The sequence below is a fragment of the Plectropomus leopardus genome, chromosome 4 (assembly GCF_008729295.1).
Source record: "Plectropomus leopardus isolate mb chromosome 4, YSFRI_Pleo_2.0, whole genome shotgun sequence".
NCBI lineage: Eukaryota > Metazoa > Chordata > Actinopteri > Perciformes > Serranidae > Plectropomus > Plectropomus leopardus.
This window is the reverse complement of record NC_056466.1, coordinates 10,821,712-10,842,318: the sequence shown is the minus strand read 5'-3', so window position 1 is coordinate 10,842,318 and position 20,607 is coordinate 10,821,712. Positions and strand designations below refer to the sequence as shown.

At 40.0% G+C, this 20,607-nt stretch overlaps 1 protein-coding gene across 4 annotated transcripts in view; it reads right to left on the bottom strand.

Moving 5' to 3' along the window:
• Window positions 1-20,607, bottom strand: part of ndst3 (N-deacetylase/N-sulfotransferase (heparan glucosaminyl) 3) — a 53,242-nt gene that overhangs the window by 14,089 nt on the left and 18,546 nt on the right. For all 4 annotated transcript variants that reach the window (XM_042485505.1, XM_042485502.1, XM_042485504.1 and 1 more), the window contains exons 5-7: window positions 18,599-18,784; window positions 10,384-10,512; window positions 1,206-1,388 (exon numbers count right to left, since the gene is read on the bottom strand). In XM_042485505.1, the coding sequence (XP_042341439.1) occupies window positions 1,206-1,388; window positions 10,384-10,512; window positions 18,599-18,784 (498 nt within the window). The remainder of the gene's footprint in view (window positions 1-1,205; window positions 1,389-10,383; window positions 10,513-18,598; window positions 18,785-20,607) is intronic.

The window sequence follows — 20,607 nt, the reverse complement described above, 5'->3', positions numbered from 1 at the left end:
AGGTAAAATTACTGTTTTTCTTAATGGAGTCGGTTTGCTTTAAAGAGAGCATAGATAATGGTTTCAGTTTCCCATGAGAAAGGGCTGTCTGATGGCAAGGTAAAGCTGCAAAATAGCCTTTCTATAGCATACACTTAATCTCATATTGATTCTTCTTTAGATGGTCCTATTTTTGGGAGGCTAAATTATGTTTTGCACTTGCTTCTATCCACAGCTACCAGACTCTTTTGACAAAAACAGTGGTTTTATTTCACAGGACACATGCAGTTACTCGTTAACACTGCTGGTGATAGTGTTATCATGTGACTTTTGAAACCAAACTAATGTGGCATCCACAGCAGTGCTGCTTAGCTTCTGTGCACTGGTACTCCTGTCTGCTTCTCCACACTGGGAGCGTGCCGATTGCCATCTAACTGCAGATTATACACTATGAACTTAATCATGAGTTTATACCAAGCGGCAACCTCCTGGGCTGAAAAATAAATCCAACATGGAAGTGCCAAAAATTAGACTCCCATGTTAAAATGCCCAAATTTATAGTGAAATGAAAATGTTTACAGCCTGGTACAAAAAATGTTTTTGGTTTCTATAGCGAATTTCAACATTCATGACAACTTTATGGGGTGAATATTTACATAACTCTTCCATTTACATTTTATTAAGGCTTAAATTTAAGCATAATTAAGGGCAGGCTGCTTTGAGTGACAGGCTGTCTGCTGATAATGTCCTCGTCTTCTCAGACAGATCCACCTCTTGCATCCAAATATGGCCACATATGGCTCAAAAATCACAAGAAGGTGATAGCTTAAAGCTTCAAAACGGCAGTCCACGAACCAATGGATGAAGTCGCGGTCGCTTTGTCCATTATTTTTACAGTCTATGCTTTATACAGTACAAATCCAGTATTAAATTAAATCTCTATGTTTCTTCACCTGGTTAAAAAAAGGTTTAATAGCACCATGTCCCACCTCAAAGCTCAAATCTCCTTTTGCGACAAATGTAGCAGTGAAAACTAACTCATCATACAATACAAATTAATATGGGACTAACTTTCAATATCAAACATCTCAAACAATGTAATTGAATTCTCATACAACAGTGAGAATAATAAGAATATCTTAAGACAGAAATGCACAGTAAAATTTACAAATGGGTGCAGAAACACACAAGGTCATACATGTGGGCAAATACCCATGCAGACATACCTGCCAGAGAGGGTTCCTTTGTTCTGGAAAGAGCTGGAAGTACTTGTGTGCAAGCTGCAGAGGTGGGAGCGTGTGAAGTCTCAGGTTGGTCCATGAGCGAAGGAAGGAGGCCAGGTGGACAAACGTGTAAAGACCCAGTCGATCGTTGCCATAGTTAGACAGGTGGGTCATGAATATACTGATCTGGTGAAACAGAGACAGAGTGGGGGGGTTACGGCGGAAAAGGGAAACAAATGGAGAGAAGGAAATACATACTTATTGGATTGTGCCAAATTGTGATAAAGTCAAAATCTCATTTCCCAAGTTCCCATGTTTGTGAAAAACTGAGGCAGCGCAGTAAATCTAATTACTGTTGTGACTGCAGTGGAAAGCAAACAGATTATTTCTCAGTGTGTGATGGTTTTAAAGTCACTAACAGTGCAGCTGTCTGGTGGGTATCAATATTTGCTATCACTTTGCAAAGAGACACACTCACTTTTGTTATGTAAGATTATACATTAACTTTCAGTACAATACAGTTTCAAGTATAAAGGGGTGGAAAACAGATAAAGCGAAACTGATGTATTCACCACTCCTGATAGATAAAGCCGAGGAGGCAGCACAATACTTCTCATAGCCACTGGGTGATGGGAGAGATGCAGCTACACACGGGGAAAGTGTTTTCGAGTGTGTCGGTGTGTGTTCGCGGCGGTTAATGTGTGTGAGAGAGCAGGAGAGACTCAGAGGGAGTGAAGGAGCGATAGTGTGTTGGTCCAGGCTATCTGTCCACGCCTCAGTGCTTTTATAGGCTGATCAAAGAGACAAGCTAAGATAGCTGCTACAGACAAATGCACACACACACACACACACACACACACACACACACACACACACACACACACTTCTTTTGTGATTGGAGGGAGCTGGGGAACGTGAAGTGTCTGGGTGAAACGGTAACATCAGCCATTAAGATATGAATTATTTGGTGGTTGTGAGCATGTGTGTGTGTCCCTGTGTGTGCATGAGTGATTGTGTGTCAGTGTATTTGGGAGAATGTCCATGAGTGTGAACACACACATACATTGAAAAAGACACACACGAGCGTACACAGTGAATTTCCTGGTAACAGAGGACTGTCGCCGCTCCTCTTTAACGCTGAAGGTTGCCGCAGATACAAAGCGACACAGTGTCGAGGTTTGATGGATCAGCGTCCGGCCGACCTGGAAAGCTGTTCAGAATACTGATCGCCCTCGAATACTGATGTGTGTGTGTGTGTGTGTGTGTGTGTGTGTGTGTGTGGGGGGGGGGGACAGAGAGCGAGACTGTGGGAGGGAGAAAGAGGGACCAGACATGTTGTGTGGCTACTTGTGTGTGTCTTTGTGACAAAGAATGTGACAGAGAAAGAACAGAGAGGAGCAAGGGTATGCATGTCAGAGTCATTTTTCATGTGTGTGTGTATGTGTGTGAGTGTCAGCGTAATTGTTTATGCATTTGTGTATGCCGGTGCAATTGCATGCATCTGCCACCGCCTCCTAATCTCGTGCTCACTCTAAGCAAACCAAGCAGCCTGCTTCATATCAATCTGGTTGATGTTGGGGCAACAATGTGGAACCACTGCCAAAAAGGCATCACCAAGCACTCAACCAGGAGCACAAACCAGTGGGAAATGTTTGCTTGCTCCTGCTCTGCAATGACTCGTTAAGTCAAAAACCAGAAAACCTCCCTCTTTTAAGCACGCATGGAGAACTTTGAGCATTGCTCTTAAAAAAAAGTGCCAAATTGAATTTGACAGCATCTCAACGGAAACATCTATTCACATTTGGGATTGTGAAGGAGTATTTCCTCACAGCATGCTGCAGTGGTTGAGGGGAAGGATAAAGGTAGGGATGCACTGATTGTGAAATTCTGGGCTGATGTTTAAAATGAAAATTTGGCTGATAGCCATTACCAATGTTTGTTGATGTTGTTGCTTATTTCTTTATGTATTTTTGTGTAATTTATTGCTTGTTTTGTGCTAGGGAAACAAAGAAATTTACAGGATTTTAAGCCCTTCATTACACTACCTTTGAATGTGTGTAAATTTGATAACACAAATTTATTAAACACCTTTTTTATGAATTTCACATAAAAAAAAACAGCTTAAAAACAGCTTAAAAACCTCGTTACTCTGTATATCATTAAAGATAAAAAATCTCCCTTAATCAACTGTCTTTTAATTTTCTTACAAAAAAGTAAATTTTTTCAAGATTACATTGAACACATCATGAGAACACTATAGTCTACTCATGCTCAGTACTCATTTTTACTGAATAGAGACTAAAAGTATCATAAAATATACCTCATGTGATTGTAAGCAGTTGGAGGTCAGAGCTAACAGCTAACTGAGGTGACATTATAACTCCATAAAAATTAGTGTTGGACACGGGTACATTTTAACCTTCTCATGATGTGTTCAATGTAATCTGAAATGTATAAACATTAACTTAACTTGAAAAAATACACTTGTTTGAAGGAGAAATTGATGCGTTAACTAGTTTTCCTGCAGCTGATTTCAACAGATTTGTTATTTATGATGTATCAGGGAAAAATCACAGGCATGTCTGCTGACACGTCAATCATGATTTCATTGTGTCCAGTGGCATCCTAGGGAAGATCTATGTTTTTCCAAAACATGTGTTTTATTATCCCAGCGAGGCCTAGTAAGTCTCGAGCTGTGCTTTTGAACCTGTTCTAAACTGATTTGACACAACAGAAAAACATTGGCCACTGCCATTGGTGAATGTTGCCCATAAACTGATGGCAGTCAAGGCGAATATCACCTGATACAGGTATTCGGATGATAAATTGGTACATCCCTGAAAAAAGAGGATGTGAGTGTTATAAATGAAAAGGTTTTGAACGGATACAGACAAATCTGACCTGAGTAAATAAGAGGCTATAAAGCGCCTTTCCCTTTTTGTGTTGTTTTGTGCTTGTTTTGAAAGAGGCAAGGTGATCAAAAAGTGATTTATGTTCCCTTCAAACCACTCAATACCCTATGATATCTGGCCGAGGCTGTACGGGGACGGAGTGTACTGTATGTGTGTGTGCATGACACAGAGAGAGAGAGAAAGGGAGAGGGGAAAAGCTCAGCATTATTGAACATGGAAACATTCATTATGGAGCTTAAGCACTGGCTGCCAAATTAAACAAAAGGGAGAGAAAGAAGATGATTTGTGTTTGTAATTGGAGAGCTCCAGAAAAAAAAGGACAGAAAAAAGTACAGAGAGGTGGGGGCAACAAAGAAAAGACAGAGAGAGTAACCTTGGCAGGTGAGTCTGAATTAAAAAAAACAAAAAAAAAAGCCACTTGAGAGAGTGTTAATCTCCCGACAGTGCAAGCCTTTTGGTGGAAGAACTCACCGTGGGTAAGAATTCAATTAACTGAACCGTATAAACCTTTTCTCTGCATCTGGTGCCACGTCTCATTTCCTGAATATTGGATTGCTTTGAGTCCCCTATGTGCCTTTAATAAAGAATACAGTGCTAATAATTTAACACCAGAATTGGGCTCAAATCATACTTGGAGCTGGACTGGGAGAAAAGCGTGAAAAAAAAGAAAATGAGAGAAATAAACCCAACCCTGCAGCTTCCCCCTTTTAATCTTTGTCCCTTGTCTTCTCCTCTCATTGCTCCTACGCAGCTTCATTTCCTCCCTCTTCTCTCATCCTTTTAATGTCTTGCTCTCACTCACTCTGCTCCAAAAAGTCACTTTATGTATTTTTTTTGCTCTCTCTCTCTACTTCTTTTTCCTCTCTCGGATCTTATGCTGACCTAGATGCTCTGATGAAGCATGTCAGTCCAACATGGAAGCGATGTTCTTCAAAATCCACAAGAACACACAGACACACAAACACACACAAATGCCATGTCTGGGAAGATTAAAAGAACACCAGTCATGTATTTGAGTTTTTGACATGCTTCAATCCGCTCTGACATGATTGCATTTTTGAAGAAATTACTTGTTTTACTGGCCAACGGTTGAAGGGGGATTTTTCTGTCTATTTCTATCTATCTGTCCTTTTGCCTCTTGCCTATACCGCTGTCTCGATCCCTGTCTGTCTCTCCTTCAATGTGTAGCTGTAGCAGCCTGTTTCCCATTACAGAGCACTTAGTTCCACATACATTTCTCCCAGATTGAATTGTTATTGCTACTAAAAAGAAGCCGATACCCCTCCCTCCCCCCCTTCCCGGTTTCATTCTCTCCCCTTCACTACCATCGTCCTCTCTCCCCTTCTTGCTCTTGCAGTGTATGGCTCTCCTTCTCACAGTCCATCTCGCTGTCTCTGTCTCATCAGTAGATAATTGAAAGCTGAACGTCAAAACAGCAAATGACTTCGATTCAATTTATTCTGCCTGCTCCAGTCAACATCTTCTGGCCCTTTCCATTCTGCCATCTTTGACCACTTTATTCTAAGTTTGTAATTTGTCCTCCTGTTTAGATTGTAGCGTATTGTGTGTGTGTGTGTGCATGTGACGGAGAGTGTGTGTGTATGTGTTGATGAGCTGCCAAAGCTTTCAGAAGCAATCAGCAGGACTACAGAGAAAGGGAAGGAAGGAGTGGAAATCAGACCCCCCCAAAAAAGTGTGGACAGATTTACATGTGAGAGGAAAACTCAACATGAACCGGTCGAAAATGAGAAAAAAAAGATGGAGAAAAAAAAAGATGGCTGAGAGGGGGGTAGGGTGGAGATGGGGGTGCTTGATAAAAAAAGAGGGGCGAAGAGGGAGGGAGATTGTGCTGATATTTGGTGTTTGGCTAATAAGCTTAGTGGCAGAGCTAAGCGCTAAATGTCAGCCCTGATATATGTCTACAGCTCTGCTTATGTCAGCTATACACACACTTATACAAACATACACATACACAGATACTTGGGTGGTGACACACATACATATGCACTGGTGTGTGTGTGTGTGTGTGTGTGTGTGTGTGTGTGTGTGTGTCTGTATGTGCATCACTTCCTCTCTGTATGTGTCTGGATTCTCAAGTGACACAAGATGCCGTGACCTGAAAGTTAAATCTCAATCTGTCTGCCACCTTCTCACCCTGCTCTCCCTGTCTACCCCCACTCCTCTCTTTCACTCCATCCTCCCTCTCTCTCACCATCTCTCTGGCCATTTATCGGGGAATGACTTGTGCCCTATTGGCTGTTTGCAGAGTCTAGGTCGTCCAATCGATTGTCGAGCTTATGCGAGACGGGGAGCTCAATGATCGCTGATGCAGCCCCGAATGATGCAAAAGTATCCAAATGCACATAGACACATACACACGCATTTGTGCACACATACAGTACATGTACAAGCACAGTAAATGCACATGCACACACACACATCCAATATGCCGGTGTCTGTCAGCAGTGAACTGTCACCACAGGCTAAAATGTGATTTAAAGTCACTGAATGGGAAGTGACAATGTTACCAATGTGCAGATCATCAAACAATAGGAAACCCCCCGGGGACTAAAGCAGTGAGCTACAGAACACTATTGATTATGCGAGCAAAGTGCACACACTAATGAAAGCGTTCTGCTTCTGCAAATGGAAACATAGTGGGGAGAAGCAAAAATAAATCATCAGTCTTTATGTTTGTGTGAGCATGTGTGTGTGAGCGCGCGTCATGGCAGAGTTGGTCTCTTCATTTAGAGTTATAACAAGAGGAGAGTTTCATCTCTTATTACACTGATTAAGAGAGGGAGGAAGTGAGAGAGAGAAGGACAAAAGATTGTGGAAACAGAGAGAAAAAAATGTAATTAGCCTCTGTGTTTCTGGCTTTCAGGAAGAATTTCAAACCCTTATGTAATATATATGAGTGTTTAGTGTTAGTGTGTGTGTGTGTGTGTGTGTAAGAGACAGAGAGGGACAGAAAGGGAGACAGTGAGCCTGCAGAGGCATCCCTGTTAGTTTGTGAGCTCATACTGAGATGACATCATTGGTGATGTGAAAAAAAATGTTCGGTCCTTTGTTTCTTTCTATTAACAGACACACCTTTACACACAGACACACACACACACACACACACACACACAGACACAAATAATCTATAGAAATGTTTCACACACTAATCAACACATCAGGAATACACAGCTCAGTCACAACTAAAATATAATGAAGACACTATAATGAGCTAAACATTTTGAACAACTGCTTCTACCTGTGCCTGGCATACAGTTAGGAAACTGGGGCATTTTAGTGGAGGAAAACATATAGGGTTTACTATATATTGCAAACTAATACTATATTATTACAAACCATGCTCTTATACAGTCATATTGTTCTGTTTTGTTATACTTTTTCAAATTATTTTAAATATACTGTAATATTGTAATGTTGTCTAATATACTATAGAAATGCAATATAATATAGAATTTGGTTTATTCATATTTTAGCTCTACAGTATTTTTTTAATTTTGCCATGTGTTTTTAACTGCATTTTTTAACCCAGTTAGTAAAACTTTGTCCATAAAATACAGTTTATCATCATTGTCAAATAATGCTCTTTTACACTATTGCAATTATAATGAGCAACTCTAAACTTTAAATTAAATAGCTGCACTTAAAACCCACAATGTATCAGTTTAGTGTTATCATTACCTGGACCATCATTATCGCCATCACCATTATCATCAGCCCTGCATTGTCTGCTGGGGCATTGCGCAGGAAAGATGTCACTGTATCATAATTAGTGTAATGTGTTTGCCGTCCTTCATAAAAGATGTTTTCATTAACTAGTTAAAGTTCAAGTAGGTTTGGCTTGTCAGTGTTTGAATATTTGGACTGCGTATATATATTTTTTTCAATCTCAAGTTTATCATCTAAGGGTCTTTTCTGGTGATTTTAGCAACCAAAATTCAGCTGACTGATAATGTACTTTTTTTTTTAAAGATTATATTTTTGGGGCTTTTATATCCTTTACTATAGCTGAAAATAGACAGAAAAGGATGGAGCCCAGCCCTCTGCTGAGGAATCTGCCTTTTAGTACATGGGTAACACGCTCTACCAGTTGAGCTACCGGGGTGCCCTGATGTACATTTTATAAGAGCAAGTCCATCATTTTTATTCCATTCAAACTAGCCATGTGAGTAATTTTTACGGACTGCATGCTTCTATGCCTCTAAAGATTCTGACATCTTTTAATGTACTTCCTGTTAAATCTCCAGTAAAAGAAAAAAAAAACAACCTTTATAGTTTATAGTGCCCTTGGCATTTCCTTTTAACAAGGTACTCCAGGAAGTCTTTACTTCTCATATCTTCAATCCAAAGCTAAACTACTGATGTTCTTCAAGGTTTGTTTAGCCACGTTGACTTGTGATACTTAAACTAATGACAGAGCCTGAAACGCCACAGTTATTTGTCACATTTCATAGTGTTTCAAAATGACCATGAGAATGATTTTAAGGGGGCTAGGTGACTATATGGCTGTGGTCTTTTACCACTGACTCATTTGTTCATACAAATCATTTCACCGTTGAATCAGGTCGGGATGGTCATTCACCAGAAACTCTCAGCTCCCTGGCGATTGCAATCCTGTAAAGTATAATAACTCTGTGAGTGGTTCTGTCAAACCACATCCTCAGCTGATGAGGTCCGGCGTCGGATTCTTAAGCCTAAAGCACTGCAAAAAAACGACTTCAGAATCAACTCATGGCCTGTCAGACACCAGGTGGTGTCAGTCCTTTTATAAACAGTCATAATATTATTTTAATTACTTTGTAATTTTCCTTATTACTAATGCTTTAAAAGTTGGCCCAAGTTGCTGATGTAGGATACTTCTCAATTTGCAAGAATGTGTCATAATGACAAATTTAGGTTCAGTCATTTTGCATACAATAAATCCAGTTTAAGCTGCAAATGGGACCGGATCGGCAAAAACTGGAAACTGATCCAGCTCTATTCTCGAACAGAAAAACCAAACTAGTGCTTCCTGTAGTTTTTAATTTCATGCCAACCACCTAGTTCCTTGTCTATTATTAGAAAAACATTGTCCCTGCTGGAGGAAATGTAAAACAGTTCACCTAATTTGTACCAAAAGCTTTTTTTCACCAAAGGGACCTGATACACAGAAGTTAGGGGCAGCAAAATTAAGCAATTAACTGTTTTGTTATACCAACTGTCAATTGACAGTAGAACAACAAGCTTATACAGTACTTCTGCCAAGCATCATTACCATTTTAAGATGGTGAAAACATTGTGCTCAAAAGAAGAAACAAGGGTGCGCTGACATGCAGAGACACAGAAGACAGACAGCACAAGAGAGGAATTTGAATAAATAAACTAGTAAGGAATGGAAGACAAAAGAAAGACACTAAGAAACAAAAGAAGGGTGTCAGAAAAAAGAAGAAAGAAAAACAAAAATAAAGACAGACCAAGACAAAGTGGAGCAGAGAAAGAAGAAAGGACTAGATTGGGTTGTTGTGCAAAGCTGCTCTTGACTCTGTGATGTTCGCAGAGTTCTGACAGCTCCTCTAGTTCAGCACTCCCCTACCTGACACTTCAATACAGCCTACTGCTGGTCTACGAGCGTCTCTGTGTGTGTTTGTGAGTGTGCACGTGTGCGTTTTTTATCAGAGAGAGAGATTGTTTGGAGATAATTCCTGGGAATTTTCTACCTTTAAATGTGTGCATGCATGTGCTGTGAGCATATGCGCGGGCATTTCAACGGCCACCAAAACCTAATTCTGTTCCCTAATTCAAAGCAGAATCGAGTTGAGCTGACATACACAGCAGGGGTAAACGAGATGGGGAGGATGTGTGTATGTGTGTGTGTGAATGTGTGACAGCAACTCCCCCTGTGGTGTGACCCAATTTAAAGTGGGGAGATGAACACAGCTCCACAGTGAGAAGCAGCCCCTGACAGGAAAAGAGACACATGCACACACACACATACACACACATGCAAGCACACAGTCACACTAACACACACACACACACACACACACACACACACACACACACACACACACACACACACACACACACTCACACACACACACAAATGAAAAAGAATGAATCAGACAGAGAGGAAGTTACCTTTACAGCGAGAGCGGGAAACCCAGTTGGTGCCTCTTTAAGGTGCAAAAAATCAAAATAGAAAGTAACAGGCCTCGCTGTTTCTCACTCCCTATATCTGTTTGCATGCATGACTGTGTGTTTGTCTGACTCACTGGGTTGAGGAGCACGGTGAGAAACAGCTCTCCCCCACGGATGCTTTTGTCCAGTTCTTTAGGTCCACCAGGGTATTCCTTATAGTAGATGGTGTGAGTAAACAAGCCACACGTCTGGCGGGGCAGCACCTAACACACATACGCACAAACACATAAGGGAGGAGTTGTTAATATTGTTCATATCTTCAGTTCACACAGGAAGTGCAACTGAACAAACAGCACGTGATAACAGTTAACCAAGCAAACTATTATCAGCTGGCAATAATGATAATATCTATGTCAAAACAACATTGCATCGGTCTCATGATGAATCCAAATTGATGCAGCAGAACAAGAGATATCACCTGTTTTAATTTTGCACATTCTTTTTGACAAGGTATAAAGGTATACATTTTCTTTTGTTCCATGTACAATCAATGTAATTAACATGCCAAAATTCTTAAGTGCACCGTTTTTGTGGCACTTTAAAACTTTTAATGATTGGAAATGACTGTGATCACTGCTTTTATAGACATGTCTGTATTTTAATTACTTTTTAACTGGTTGACTGTGATCAGTCCTTTTATTGACACTTTTAATTGATCTTCACTGATATTTTTACTTTAACTTTAGTGATCAGGAATGCTTTTAATCAAGTTTGGTTGTGTGCTGCTATGATGTCCAATGTGCCTGTTTACTGTATTTTTTAATTTTTTTTTGTACTGCCAACTACAGATCAAATTTCCCCTTGAGGGACAATAAAAGCTCTGAACTGAAAACTTGGAGTCTACATGCGACAGTTAGATGGTGCGTTCCATTTCCACTGGAAAAGTCGAAATTTTTTAGTTACAAGTTGAATATTTCAACTGAAATGCCCCCTAAAGGTGGATTTTCAACTTTGGAAGTCAGAGGAATCTCCATGTTTACTAACACTTCTGTTATATTTGTGTCTCATTATATCAGCCATGCACATTCCTTTCCAACTTCTATCAGTGGGCATGTTACTGCAGTATCTGTATGCGCAAAAATGCAGTGTTATGTGTTGTTATCAACTGGTATTGCCAACGACGGCTGACCTGGACAGAACTGGTATTGCAAATACTTTGCTTTTTCAACTTGTTTTAATGGTGGTGAGTTCCATTTGCAATGAGAAGTTGGAATTTCCAGGTTTCCAGTCTGTAATTTTAACAAGAACACCCACTAAAGTTGGATTTCCAACTTCGAAAGTCAGAGGAACCTCACCACAATATGGCTTCCCCGCACATCTACAGGAGTGACAGCTGTAGTAATATACTGTTTATTGGCACCTCCGTCTTATTAGTGTCTCATTAAATCAGTTCTTCACACAGCACTGTCCAACTTCTATCTTTGGACATGTTGCTGTGTGTGTCATGCTAGCAGCAGCTCAATCAGAGATAGCCTAAGAAGTGGACTGGAGGTCTGGTCAGCTCACATCGTTGTGACTCCACACCCTCTAATTATTTTTTTTTTCATCTCCAACCTGTAGTCTTCGTGTGACATAATTTAAAGAGCTCTGCTGCATTTATAAGATTTGGTTTAAGTCTGCTGGAGCCACAAAAGGCTTTCTACAACTTGTTCCACACATGCTGTAGTACTCCCTAAGACCTGTAAACACGCTTTGAAGTTCCCCTTTAAATGGCATAACGAAACCACTGTGATACAATGATTCGAGATTAAACAGGAAACTAAAACTGCCAGCTCTGTGTGAGGTTTTTTTTTAAAGTGCTGATCACTCACCCATTTCAAGGCCAAAAGTACAAACAAACCAGGTACAAAGATGACTTCAAATAACAAAAAATAATTCAGCTAGCAGCATCAGAGATGACAGGTGTGCGGATGAAATGTACAGCTATAGAGTCAATCTTGTCTACATGGCAGTTTCTAAATATGAAAAGCAGACGGCAGAGCAGGGTCAGGGATATTCTGATGTGTTGTGTCATCCAGCATATGGTAATGGTAACTGTCCCAGTGGAGAAGCACAGGTGCCAACTCTACAGATGGTTTAAGTCACTTTCTTACAGGGTATAATAGACACTTTTTTTTCACAGCTGGCATTTTAATTTGTCATAAGATTAAAGCACAGGTGTAATTAATAACAGAAATAATGACTCTCTTTCCATTTAAGGGTTTGAGATCTCTTACACTGTGCGGGTTGGCTCACTGACACAGCCCCTCTCTCTTTCTCAAATTCAGATCAAACTGTAAAATGTATCACATATAAATCGTCTGTCACTGCATTGCCTATTTCTCACCTTTCATGTCTTCCGAGGCATATTTTGATGCCCTGTTCAGCTGTTAATAGGAAGTGGGCGCCACACTGTTTCCTGTATTGTACAGTAAAATTAAGCAGATTGATAAAATATAAGCCAAGATTCTGTCACTGCATTGCAGTTTTCTTGCTTCAAATGTTTTCAGAAACATATTTTAGCTCACTATTAAAATATATTACGAGACTGTTTGTTACCAGCCAGCTGCTATAACATTTACTGTGGAGAAAGAGCATGCCCAGTGCATATCATACCGCCGTGAAAGATGCAAGTGAGAGGGGGGCCGGGATAAACAGCCAAGTTTGTATAACATCGTCAACGAGCAGGAGTGTTTACGGTGCTTTGCAGTGCATTCTGGTAGTTGTAGGCTTCCTTACTCTTGAGCTAAAGCAAACACCACAGCCATTTTTCTTGTTTTTCTCTGGTTATATAACACTAATTTCTTTCATCTTTCTACTGCATGGACAGCCTAGTTATATGAAATGACAGTCTTTCCAGCCCTGAAATACTTCTTGAACCCTCCGAAACCTGGATCTATATCAGTTTTCTTCTGCTACATTCAGACTGCTTCACAAGTATTTGAACCTTTGAGCCCTAAGCACATTGGTTTGGTTTCTTTTAAAAACATTTGAAAAGGCAATGAGCAACTCATCAAGAAATGTTTCACAGACTGAAAGAAATAAGTAGATTTGACTGTTATTATTTTTTTTAAGTTCGAGAAAAATGTCCTATATTTATAATTGTCATAATGATATACTTAAGTCTATTATACCAAATTATCATTATTATTAAGCATTTTTTCAGGTCTTATTTGGTTGTGAGTTTGATTTGTTTTCTTGTTTTGTTTTTTAAATTTAAGTAATTTTCATTTCCTTTTTTGCTTCTTTTTTGGGGGGCTCATTGCCTCCTTCCCATGTTTTTGAAAGAAATCAAGTCAAGTTGCTCAGCTTTGCTCAGCTTTAGAAAGGAGCCATCATTAAATTTTATTAGTTCCAGCTGTGCCTTCCCTGTAATGACAAGTCAAGATGTCTGCTGTGAAAAAGGTTTATAAGAGTCAAATTAGGATTCTCCAAGGACACACCATTTGCTGCTGTGTTAGAGCCATGAGTCCTGAGGAGCTGTCCAGCTGAGATGACTTCACTACAGCTGTAGAGACACTTCATTTTCCTGCAAGTGCATGAATTGCACTGGTGAAGTTAAGTGTTCCTGGGGCACTGTTCAGTTTTATCCCCTCACCTACACCTGTTTGGTATTTTGGTGACTCGTTGTTTACCAAAGCGGAAGGAGATAATAATGGATTACTTTAAATCCCACCTTGAGCAGGTGCACTGTGCACCCTTGGCCACAAAACACCACCGAGTTACATACTCGTGCCTTCATCATTGAAAGCCGGCAGCACATGTCAATTTTTCAGATTCTCTCGATTGCTACTGGTAAATCTAAAAATCAGTAGTTGAACGAGGTTTTAAAAGAGACTGCAAGAATTTATTCATCCACAATGAGATATTGACACAACATTAAATATCTTTTTGCTTTATATTCCCATATCAGAATTACCAGGGAGTGTCAAAACATTACTTCAACTGCAATATTAACATGTCAAAGATTTGACAATATATTTTGACAGGTGTAAATATTCAATAAACTTAAATAATGTTCACAAAACAAGCAAAAAAGGCTAAGAGTGCTGGATCAAGTGTTTATCAGCAGATGAATGAATCTCCCTTTCATTTGGTCATTAAATGACTTCAATGAAGAGAAGAGAGGAAGAAGGTCTTTATTGTGAACTCCTTGTGGAGCACTTCTCAATGTGAAATAGAGAGTAAAGGCTGGAAGAGCAGATATTGGTTTATCTCTATAAAACACTGCAGACTGGTTCACACTCTCTCACACACACACGAGAGAGAGAGAGAGAGAGAGAGAGAGAGAGAGAGAGAGAAGGCCACCAGAGCCACAGACACTCAGCACTATTTCACCAAACCAATTATCCACAGAGCTATAGCTCAAACTGATATAGTACATTTTAAAAAGAAATACACACACACACACACACACACAAGTATGCATGTTTGTGAGTGTGTGTGCGCACACACACACACACACACACACACACACACACACACACACACACACACACACACACACACACACACACACACACAGAGCACAAACCCATATCTCAGTCTGATTTGTTCTGATACTGTGGGTCCAGTGGGTGGCTCTCAATCTGCTGACAGAGACACACAAACACCAATTTTACAGCCTTAAGAGAAACTTCCTGTCCTCCTCGGAGCAAACAAAGATGGAGCAAGGGGCAGAGGGGAAAGAGATTAATAGACGGAAATTGCAAGAAAAATTGGAAGTGAAGAAATGTGAAAGGTGAGAAAAAGTGGGAAGGTTGTGAGTGATGTGCCGCGGTAACTTTACGAGAGGTCAGGGGGCTGGCTGGATTATCGGAATCCAAAAGCTCTTCAGTCGGTTTATGGTGAAATTATTTAAAATTTAAATCCTGCATGCAGGTACAAACACAAACCACAAAACACACTGCCTCACGGAAAAATGTTTGGCATCCATGAGCTGAGTTTCAAGTTTGTTTTCTCTTATGCCTTCGCTGTTTAGTCAGTGCAGCATGCAGTGTTATAGAGTCCTTCACTATTTCCCACTGCTTTCACATTGCTCCACTGTCTTATTATATTTAACAATGGCCACTAATACTGAGTATTTGCAATGTTTGGTAAAAGGAATTTGACAGAGCAATGTCACCTCAAGGTCCTTCGAGTTGCTGTTATGTAGCTTTCAATCACACGATCTTCATCAGTAAATGGTGTTTGCTTTGTTCTTATAGAATTGTAGAGAATTTTGTGTGTGTGTGTGTGTGTGTTGGGGGGGGGGGTCCGTGCACTTTTGGGTCACCCTTGCTTAAAACTTAGTGTTGAAGTTTACTCACACACACAAAAAAATGAGGATGCTTGACACTTTCAAGTGTTTTGTTGTTGGGCAGGTGGACCCAAACGCAGGAGACTGCAGGCAACAGGAACTCAAACAGAACGCTATACAAGGTTTGATCAGGAAAAACACAATCTAATTATCCCACAACAAAACCTAGCATCCAAGAAAAACTGAACTGAACACCAGCACTTAAATACAAACTAGTCTGACGAGGGGATCAAGTGCAGTTGGAGAAAGAGGCGGAGAAGCCCAGGTGAGGTGAATTAAGGTGATTAGGTAGGAGAACAGGCAGGGAGCTGATTGGCTGGGGAGAACTAATGAGGCTGCTGCAGGGCAGGTGTGAGTAGGCTGGCAAATGAGGGAAGGGCAGCACAGGAACACAGGAAGGGGGAAAAACACAGTAAACAGACACCCAAAATCAAGACAACACAATATTCTCAAATATAAATCGAACAAGTGAAAACAGACATGCAAACTAATCTAGGCAACTTAAATGAGTCATTTACAGAAACTTAGTATTTTTTTTTCCCCAAAAGTCCTGAAGGCATCAGGACACATTAGACAGACTGTGACAGACAAGAAAACACACAAATGGAGAAATGTAACTCCATCTGCTGTTGTTTTGAGGGACACTGTTGGAGTTGAGAGTGAATGAAAATACATTATACTAGATTCCTCTGGGACCACCAGTGGTAGCTAATTCTAATTCATAGACCTGAGATCCAGCTGTGCTTCCTAGAGGTCATTTTATCATAATATTTTCCTCAGAGAAATAAATAATAGTCGACTGTACCGAACGGTGTTACACATGATCTCCTTACTAAACATTGCAACGCTGAATCTCACTCTGTAGGTTATAATTCTTGCATGTGTCCTCACTTCCCTACCAGTGTGTTTTTGTGCACGGACAAAATTATCAACAAAAAGTTTATTCCGGCCAATAAAAACTACTGTCTGGAGTTTTGTTTGAAAGACAATAAGAACAAAAGTTTTAAAAGCAATGTTCAGAGAAGTGCTGCATCCATCATTGGGGTCGATGGTAAGCTTGAGAGTAATTTTTGCTGGGGATTTAATTTGATTTCAGCCTCTACTTCCTCCTCAGTTTCTCTTCAAAAAGCTTGTTTTCATCTTGTACAAAACAAAAATAAGATTTTTTTTAAATTTTCTGCCAGTTTGCTTCTCCTGTTTTCTGTCTTTCTTTGTGATGCATTGTGTTGAATATGTATTTTCGTTCAATGGCTTGTTATCTAACTCAGTGATTCACTGATGCTTTTCAATACCTCACTATTGATAATGTATAATAGCACATTATAGCCTGTCAAAGTGTCGCCTTGTTATTGTATTGAAAGGCTGTAGCATTAAGTGGCTGTCTTTTATGACGCTGTGACAAGATGTCAAGAAATAAAAGCAGACTCGTAGGACTGATTAGGAAATTGACATTGCTGTCGGTTCAAATTGTTTGCTCAAGAGCCGAATACGGCAGAACAACATGGACTGGTAATTTTGGTGTCAGATGTGATTGGTTCTTTTGTCAATAAGGGAGCAGTTGTGCACACTGACAAAGAGCCTGACTGACAAGTGAATGAAGGGGAGGAGGAGGAGGAGGAGGATGAGAGACAGAGGGAGGGACAAACTTGCCTAGGTGGAATGGGCGACAGGAGTTTTATTCTACTGCTGTCTCAAACAGTGACTGATGAATTATTTATCGGGGCATGAAAGTGTAAAACGCTCTCATTACTAGATCCTTACTCTATGGTACACATCTTGCACATATACAAACATACAAATGCACACAGACTCCTACACACAGAAAAGCTAACCCCTTCAGCCTCCTTGGGAAACCATTAAATATTGAATCAACATAGAGCTGTGGTGAGACGAGGTCAAAGAATATATATTGTACGCACGCACACACATACGCTTGCACACGCGCAGAGGTTACACACCACACACAGCATCATTGATTTTCTGTTTAAGACCGCAAGAAACAATCAGCACACAATTTACTATTCAGCAAACACTTATTTGAGCGAAGAGACGGCAGATAAAAACTGTTTACCAAAGTGAGATAAAAGAATCCAAACAGACTTTTCTTGTGACTAAATTATTCTGCATTAAAGTGTTGATTTAGTTATTCTGACAATTTACAATTTATGGTTTTAATTTTAGTCAGACGAAATAAGCTGTTTTTTCCACCAACATGCTTTGAGAGTTTGTGTAACTGTAAGAAAAGCATATGGTAACTTACAGGAATTGTTGTGAAATTCATGACATTTATCTGGCTAATCTGACTCACCTCTGTCAGACAACACACACACACCTATCTGGGGATACCTACGACCACCAGCTGTCAAAGTATTAGCTAATCTAGCCCCAAAAAGCATTAAAAAAGGAGATTTTTTTTTTAACAGTCAAGAAAAATATTAAAAAGTAATGTGGATGATTGTTTGCATAATATATTTTGAAATTAGATTTTTTTTGGCATTCAGCTAAACAAAAAAATAAAATAAAATAAAAGCTGTTTAATAATGAATACCCAGTTGGTAATAATGAAGATGCACTGTACAATCTAACAAGTTTATCTTTTTTTTTTAAATGTAGGAAATTGACTGCAATAAAAAAGTTATATCTAATTGTTACATTTACTTAAAATGTAGCTGTATTTACTTAATTTTGTGAAGTTGTTCCAACTAAATGACCAATAAAATTAGCTTGTCCTTAGTGTTAGCAACTTCAGTAAAACAAGTTAGTCTGACTATGCTGATTATGATAAAGATTACTGTGCATATAATGGAGTGAGGACAAGTTCTGTTAACATGTTTAACTATAAATAAATATGACAGACTACTTTGCAACCAGCAGTTTTCAAGTCTGTGCAGAAACATGTCAATTGATCAAAGGGCATTGAAGGATGTGCATGTGTGGAGAAGCACATTTGCATGTGTGTGTGTGCACCCCCACAGGCTTTTCACATGTGATTAACAGCATCATCTCCTCACCATGATGTTGTTGTGGATGAAGCCCTTGCGGTAGCGTGCAGGTTTGAGGTGGGGGTATTCCTCAGTGCTTGTGACCTGGATGTTCCACACACGTCTCCAAGCCTTGTACAGCTGCAGGTGAACTGGGTAGACGCCTGAGTGGTGAGGGGCCACAGCGTAGCCCATGTCCACTGGGATGTTGTGCTCCTGGAGATGAAAGAGAAACGGACATGTATGTGAGGGTTATGTACATAAATAGAAGTTATGGTATGTTTAAAGCTCTGACAAAGGACATGGTGGGACATAAACACAGAGCCCACCAGGCTGACCTTGTAGAAGAAGCGTGCGGTTTGTGCTGTGTTTGTTACGACGCTGGCCTTCAGGTTGGAAATGAGAAAAAAAAATAGTTTGTGTGAGCATGTGGGAGTGTGAGGGTGGATGGTTGCTGGCTGCATCTTGCAGACTGATGGTGTTGTCCTTCGCTCTGACACACACCTACACACACTGTCAAAGCTAAGCATCAGCGGTCAGGGGATGAGGGAGTGGAGTATGTATATGTGTGTGTATGTGTGTACAATAGAGGTGAGGGATCACACTTTATGATTGCATTCACCTTCAACATGAACCAGCCCCCCCCTCACTGTATTGTATGTGTGACAAGGAACTCCGGCACGCTTATACAAATCATTTCAACACACTCGCACACGTACTAACAAAACACAGGAAAACAAGGCAGAGCGAGGCAACAAAAGCGCTTGACCTTGTGGACTTCAGATTAAACAGGAAACATTAAAGAGGGCTCAGGTGTGCCCATCAAAATAGGTACATCACTCCTCAACAGGGATATTTGGTTTTAGAGAATGAGTACATGATGGTAAATATTGTTAAAGCATTCTTATTGTCTCTGCTGACAGAATGAATTTCCCAACCCTGCCACTTAAAAATATGTTCATATGCAAGCAATTAGCATTAACAAATATGTTCTGCAGGAAGTGTAATTATACCCTGAATGTTTTGGATCAACATAACAAGGACATGTTTATATTGCACACATCTGCAAAACAGCCACAAAAGCTTTCATAAGGGTGTCACAATATACCAATACTGATGATAACGGTGATGATTAAATACACACGATAATATTATGTAAATAATGTAGCTCTCACATCATTTTCTACTTCTTCCATTCTCAATTTGCCCCTACCCCATCTCACCTTCTCTACACACACACACACACACACACACACACACACATACACACACGAGGTGATGTTGTGACGCAGTAACCAACTAGCTCAGGGTTTCCCACATGTTTATTTATCTGTGGCAGCCCATGTGTACCGCCATGTATTAATTTTATATTTCTGGAGCTGACCATTTTTTAGGAGCACTGTTGGAATACATCTACCGTTCTGATATTAATTGCACCACAGTCTTGAAGTGCAAAGCATACTCTAGGCACACAAGGAGCAGCAGAACGTCAGGTGCACTGAAAATGAAACTTAACCATTCATTGCGCCATCAATCTAAAATGCACTAACCGGATCGAAAGATTAATTATCCAACCCACAACTCAAAGAGAAACAGAACTCATAATTCCATTCCAGTTCCATCCTGCGCTGTGTTCAAACCCACAGAGAGGGGACACAGAATGACAAAAGGGACACACACACACACACACACACACACACACACATACGAGGTTTAAAAAAACAAAACAAAACCACACACAAAAACAACAGGAATTTTGCTGATCTTTTGGGGGGCGGGGGTTGGCTTTTACTTTCACTTTCGTTGGTGAGTGTACTTACAGTTACTGACAATCCTGCATAGAATACCTTTAAACCAAAATCTAACAAAATGTAAGATGCAGGACACGTAACCCAGTTTACAGAGTCTACGTCCTCTGGTGTAGGAATGTCACACAAAACATTTCAAACGATGGCAGCAATAGTGTTTCCATTAAAACATGTAGCATAGTATGTGACACAAAGTGTATTTTTTGTGTTCGCACAGTTCCAGCGCTTTGA